Genomic DNA, 6,843 nt, shown 5'->3' on the forward strand with positions numbered 1-6,843 from the left:
CTGTATTTGTTCAAATCTTTTAATTAGGATGGACGTAGAAAAGTGGTGCTCTGAATTTCAATCAATACAAGACCCCGCATTGTATATAAGTTGAAGATAAATTCTAAACCAAAGTTTCTGAGGAATGATGAATGTATAAGTTGAAGAAAGAAGTCCGCAAAACCCTATTCAACATATTAAATTTAGTTCGAAGCCTGCCGACCCTATCAGCCGCAGATCAACAAAATATAAACAACAAATGCACAGATGCAAAATTCGTAAAACTTCAAAACAAACTGTAAAGATCAACAATCTATACAAAGCATGATCAAACACAACTGACTCCAGGTCTCGGCCACATGCGAGCATGAGACAATTCTGGTTACATATTATGCATCATATTCATACGACCAACGTACCAACCATTTCATCTTGAGTTCCTACAACGTTAACGTAACTGAGCTGAACAGGAATTCATCCCAAATTTACATAGTTATGAAAGGGACAAAGAAAACCGGATAAGAACCAAATATCAAAAGTACTTACAAAATAAAATAAAAAAGAGGCAAATATCAGAAGTACGAACAATCAACCATATCTACAAGAAATGCCAAATGGCAATTAATTGAAAGACTTAAAAATCAAAATTCTCTAAAAATTAACAGAGACCTAGAGAACTAAAACTAAGAAAAGCAAAAAGGGACCTGTATTGGTCAGTGGAGGATCACACTCTTAATGATGCAACAGCGGGGAGTTTTGCTACCTTCAAACCTTTCTCTTACCGTAGTGTTTGGAGGTGGCAGCCGTGAATGCAGCAGCCCATTCTTGCATGGTAGATTCAGGTACCTTTTCCTCACCAATGTAAGGAGCCCAGGATCCCTGGGAGGAATCTGTGAGAACCCATTGGACCTTCTCAGGCACATTCAAATAATCAAATTTTAACGCAGAACTCTTTGCCTTCGTGGCAGACTTCTTTTCTTTCTGGCCTTCAGAGCCCTCGATAGATGGAAAAAGAAATTTAAAAATGCACGTCAGTGAGAAGGGGACACTACAAGAGTGAAACGGAATAATTTCCAACATCTTCAATCAAAATTATCAAATAACCGTCTGCTTTTGACTCACCATGGTATCAGCATCAGAGTTCTCCCCTAATTTTCCTTTTTTCCGTTTGGTTCCCGTTTCTAGAAAGTATAGAACCTCATTTTTTGACCGAAATCGACGGCCCGAAACTGGCTCAAAAAAATACTGCACGAAACACAGTTAATTTTGGCCTTATTTAGATACCTATAGAATTCAATAGCCAATTTATAGGATAGAAAAATTAGAGTGCTTGGAGTCATCAAAGCAACCAGAACTGTGAAATGTTGATTTATAAAAACTAGGAGTAGACCCTATTCATGCTGCAAACAATTCATTCTAGATGTGACAAAAACAGAAGAAACTCACTTCAGATTCAACCTTTTCTTTTTCGTTACAGAAGAAACTAATGACAGTATAATTATATTATATCTGACGCCCAAACTCTCTCATTACAACAAAGAAACACACTTCAGCTTCCTAGAATAGAGACCTAAAAAACTATACCAAAAGCATTTAAAATCAATACCAGAGTCTAGAGTTTGCTTACCAAAAACAAAGAGATATCGGAATCTTTTCTCTTTCCAGCACAAAAAAACATTATCATCGTTTGGGAGGGGTAACAGGCACCCATTACTCAGCCCACCTGTATATCTGCCCAGCCCACAAGGAAAACGGGCAGAAATCCACCTGTTAACCAGGGCAAGCCGTGCGAGTGTTGTTAAACGATATTATTGGGCGGGTGGGTTCGGGTTGATTTTATCCAACCTGGTATATATCTGCCTGCCCTTTGATATAGATGTATATATCATATCATTGAGAAACCCTAAACTAAACACCACTTGTCTTGTGCCATTCTCCCTCTCCCTCTCCCTTTTCCTCCTCTTCTCCTTCTCTCCTTCTCTCCTTCTCTTTTTCGCATTGCTCTCATGAGCAAGGAGACCCATGGCCCTATGCTCAAACATAGACCAACAGCAATGGGTATCTCATGACTAGAGACCCACAAGTGGTCTCTGTTCAAGTGAATATGTGATTTTAATATTTTACATTTTGAGCTTTGATGTTTTTTGGCAGACTTATGGACGAATGGGTGAAAAAGCAGTTCACCAGGTCAAAGGGGATGGGCGGGAGGGCCAGGGGCGGAAGGGCTATAAACCCACCACACCAGGTGGGGGTCGGATGCGGAGAGGGCAGCTACAAGCCCACATAGGGTGGTATTAGCTCTAATTATCACTAACCAGACGAAAGCCCTTAGGAGTGGAGAGTAAAGGACAGGTGTATCAGGATTAGATAGATTCAACTAACTTACAGTCTTGTAAGTTAGCTGTGCCTAGAAAACAGGAAAAAAATTAACCAAGTTCCACTTCTAAACACATGCAACAAAAAATTGTTTACCTCTGAAAGGTCACTAATATCACCTTCAGTGGGGGAGTAATATGAAAGGCAATATCAGATTGTTTAAATCATACCTAGAGTTTCTGCAATTTCCTAGAAAACCAATGATATATCCCAAAAGCTGAAGCAGTGGAAAAAAAGATTCGAGGTATTGGGAACTTGAAGTTCTAAATAGGACCTCTAGAAAGTAATCTATTCATTATGAGGGCAGAAAGAGTCTACATTTGTGACAATTAAGAACAACCTATCGTCTAACAGCAACTTAGTTCATGGTAGCTCCATTGTACCATACACCATACTAACTGGTATTCATATTACCAACAGAAAAGCACAATTCAGTTGCCTAGAAAAGTGAGCTCAAAAACTCAACCAAAAGCAATTAAAACAATAACTTTGCTTATTACCAACTAAACAAACAATTATCATCTCTAATCACATGAAAGTCCTTTGCAGTGAAGAGTAAAAGGGCGGATGTATCAGTATTAGATTCAAGCAACAGACTGCTTCCAAAATGCTTTGAGAATTTGAAGTAGTTGTGCCAAGAAAAACCGGAAGAAGTTATCAAGCTCCACTTCCAACCATATCCGAACATGGAAATGACACCAAGAGTTTCTGCAATTGAAAACAAAATGACCTACACTCCACCCCCTGGGGGGAAAAAACAAAATGAAAGAAAACCAAGGATGAAAAAAAAATTGTTTACATGTTCGGTGACACAAGTAAGAGTGAACATGAAAGTTTTTCTAGTTTCTTCAATTAAGTCCCTTCACAATACAGGCGTTACAACATTACCCAGGATGAAAAAAATATATATTATTCCTCAAAATAATGAAGGAATAAATACAGCATGGATGGAAAGAAAGAAAAATCAACTAGTCAGTAACATGACTCAGTCTCTAAGCGAAAAGATTATCCATCTGCAAGCTTCGTCATTGTTCCTTTTCAAAGACCTTATCAATATAAATGGAATAACAAACCCCAAGGCTTTCCAGCTCATCTATACAGGATACTGAGAAGATATTTCTTTATTTTCTTTCTTTAACATGGAGAAGCTCTGTGATAGGCCAAATTGAGCGTGACAAGCAGACGCTTGGCATAAATCATAAATCCAAATCAATAAACCTATAACTTGAATAAGTCAACCAGGAAAGATCCCAACATAAAAATCGGTAAGCCTAACCGAACTGATTAAAGCTTAAGGAGTTGCAAGGACGAGCAGGCCAATAGACAACATGCGTCAAACACGCAAGAACGAGATAAAATGCTATTGGTTTGACAGAGCACAAAATATACCATAAAATAGGTATAAACTTAATTCACGAAACATTTCCAACTCAAGAGCTTAAAATCTGTATAATGAAGCAGGAAAGAGCAACTCTAGCGAGTTTGATACGACTCTCTGGCTCAGAGACCAAAAAGCTTTCATTTATCGGATAGTAAAGCTTATAATAAACATTTCTTTCAATATTTCATTTTCTCGGTCAGTTTTCTTAGCAGCCCCACGGCCATTTGCGGACATTACACAGTTCTAGGATAAATATTGAATTCTATGGTTTTAGAATAGTAATTTAAGAACTGAAATTTAATTTACCCTATCTATCACTCCAGCTGAGGCACCCGAGCTCCGAACTCTATCTTCGACTAACCAACCAGGCGGCAACCAATCCGGCAGCGGGGCCGCAGCGACACGACGCTGCTGGGCTCCCGCTGGAGACGCCGTGTTCTCTGGAAGCGGTGTCTCCGCACCGTTAGACTTCTCGGAGGCCATGGAAGGTGACGCGCCGTCTGACGATCGGCGCATGCGTGGGGTCTCAGCAGTCCCCTGACGTCCGGAGGCGGTGGCCTCAATGAAGGAGCCGGATTTAAGCAGTGGATCGGACGGTAGCCCGGCGGTCAGGACTTCTTCGGGTCTGTTCGGGTATCGTTTGAGTGAATTCCAGTGCGGGTTCGGATCCTGACCCAATGAGGACATTAGAGTGAGAGGAGTGTGCAAGGAGTTGGGTCGGAAAGTGAAGTGCAACCAGAAATAGCTGATTTGGGAAGATTGGAGCCGTTGATATGGTGATCAAGTTATAGAAAGCTCGAATTCTATGGACAGTTTGGGCAACATCAATTCACTGTATATTGGGCTCGGCTTATTTATTCCCATTTCCCTTCCCATTGAAAAAATGAACTACACTTATTTAATATCATACATTATTTATATGATATAATTTTATTTAAAAAATTTAAATTTAAAAATTTTTCTTTTAACTAATTTGAGTATTGAAAGTATTTCAGATATTCTCAGAATTCCTCACTACTATTTATTATTTTATTATTACTTTTTTACCTACTTTTTATTATTAGTCACTACTATTTAATATTAAATATTCTCACAAAAGAAAAAAGAATTTTATTAAATGGCTGCAGGATGAAAATGGTGCAAAAAAAAAAGGAGACCAGAGGGATAAGCTTATTGTAGATTACTTTCAATCCCTCTATTTCATCAACTCAAAGAGAATCGATGGAATTTGTGTCAAACATTGAGAGAAAAGTGACAAACCAAATGAATGAACATCTGACTGCAAATTTCACAACAAAAGAAGTGTAGCAGGCCTTGCAACAAATGCATCCTACAAAAGCCCCTGGTCCTGATGTTATGTCCCCTATCTTTTTCCAAAAATATTGGCACATCATTGGAGATTCTATGACAAAGGTTGTGCTACATGTGCTTATTGGTGGTGAATTCCCCTCAGCTTTGAATAAGACCTTCATTGCATTGATTCCTAAAAAACAATCTCCTATGCATGTATTTGACTTCAGACCTATTAACTTTTGTAATGTTACTTATAAACTTATTTCAAAAGTGTTGGCTCATAGGCTTAAGCTGATCCAATCTAAGTCACAAAGTGCCTTTGTACCAGGCAGGTTAATTTCTGATAATGTACTCATTGCATACGAGTGTATTCATTTTTTGAAATAAAAAAGAATTGACACGAAGGGGTATATGTCCATTAAACTAGATATGAGTAAGGATTATAATAGGGTAAAATGTGATTTTTTGCAAAACATGATAAAGACCTTAGGGTTGGATACTAAACTGATTCATCTCATTATGAAGTGTATTACTTCTATTTCTTTTCCTATTCTTATCAATGGGCTACCAACTGGATATATCGTTCCTAGCAGAAGATTATTGATCATTTGTCCCCTTATCTTTTCTTCCTGTGCACTGTAGGGCTGATCCACTTATTGAGACAAGCAGATAGACAACATAGCATACCAGGGATATAGATTTGTCAAAGGGCACCAAGAATCAACCATCTGCCTTTTGTAGATGACAGTGTAATATTTTGTAAGGCTGATGTCAGTACAAATCAAAAGATCCAGGAGTTGTTGGAGAAATATGAGTTGGCCTCAGGACAGAAAATCAGCAACTTCTATGGTCTTTAGCAAAAACATATGGGCTAATATGAGAGAAGATATCATGTCATGGGGTAGTATGGCTCAACAATATGAGAAATATTTGGGGTTACCACCTATGATTGGCAAAGCAAAAGCAAAGGCATTTTCTAGTATCAAACATCGTGTGTGGCAGGAACTTCAAACTTGGAAGGAGAAACAGCTATCACAAGGAGGCAAGGAGATTCATATCAAAGCAGTGGCTTTATCCATCCCAACTTATGCTATGAGTTGTTTCAAGTTGCCTGATTGTTTATGTAAGGAATTGGAAGGAATGATATGATGGCACACTTCTGGTGGGGTAGAAAAGAAAATGAAAGAAAGATCCATTGGGTAAGTTGGATCAAGCTGTGTGCATCAAAACTCCATGGTGGTGTGGGGTTTAAAGATCTCAGGAAGTTTAACATGGCTCGTTTAGCAAAACAAGGATGGATAATTTTACAAGAAAATGATACTCTTCTTCACAAGTTTTTTAAAGCAAAATACTTCCCACATTCTAATTTTCTTGATGCAAGATTAAAATATGGTAAGATTGCTAGATCCCTGGTCATAACTCATTATAGCAAGAATCAGTCTTCGTACCAGAACAAAGGAGAGATGATAAAGTTGATACTTTAATTGATAAAACTACAAAATGGTGGGACTTACAAAAGCTTTGAGCTGCCTTTAATCTAAGCATTATTACGGATATGCTAAAGATTGTTCTTAATCCAGAGGGTGGGTGTAACAACCCGATCTTATATTTTTATTTTTAGGAATAAATTACGAATAATTTTGTTAAACTCAATAAAAGAGTTAAAGCCCATTAGAGAAATTATCAGATAGATTATTTTTTTACAAATTAAGGCTCCATCATCATCATCATCATCATCATCATTATTATTATTATTATTTTCTATCCAAGCTCATGAGTCATTTTCATAATAAAACTCCTCCCTACCGGATTTT

General features: G+C 37.9%; 1 protein-coding gene across 1 annotated transcript; it reads right to left on the minus strand.

Moving 5' to 3' along the window:
- Nucleotides 1-258: 258 nt before the first annotated feature.
- LOC108987020 (methyl-CpG-binding domain-containing protein 5-like) lies at nucleotides 259-4,557 on the minus strand. The gene is made up of 3 exons (XM_018959863.2): nucleotides 4,043-4,557; nucleotides 1,102-1,224; nucleotides 259-975 (listed from the first exon to the last, which is right to left on the minus strand). The coding sequence occupies exons 1-3, from the start codon at nucleotides 4,421-4,423 to the stop codon at nucleotides 745-747; spliced, it is 735 nt and encodes a 244-aa protein (XP_018815408.1). The 5' UTR covers nucleotides 4,424-4,557; the 3' UTR covers nucleotides 259-744.
- Nucleotides 4,558-6,843: the final 2,286 nt, after the last annotated feature.

Source organism: Juglans regia, chromosome 10, assembly GCF_001411555.2.
Source record: "Juglans regia cultivar Chandler chromosome 10, Walnut 2.0, whole genome shotgun sequence".
NCBI classification, from domain to species: domain Eukaryota; kingdom Viridiplantae; phylum Streptophyta; class Magnoliopsida; order Fagales; family Juglandaceae; genus Juglans; species Juglans regia.

Bases quoted from the DNA above. Each gene is read 5' to 3' on its own strand.
- LOC108987020 (XM_018959863.2), bottom strand. From the start codon at position 4,423: ATGTCCTCATTGGGTCAGGATCCGAACCCGCACTGGAATTCACTCAAA. The intron at 1,225-4,042 runs GTAAATTAAATT...TGTTTCGTGCAG, and splicing joins CAGCTGGAGTGATAGATAGG to TATTTTTTTGAGCCAGTTTC. The intron at 976-1,101 runs GTGAGTCAAAAG...CCATCTATCGAG, and splicing joins ACTCTGATGCTGATACCATG to GGCTCTGAAGGCCAGAAAGA.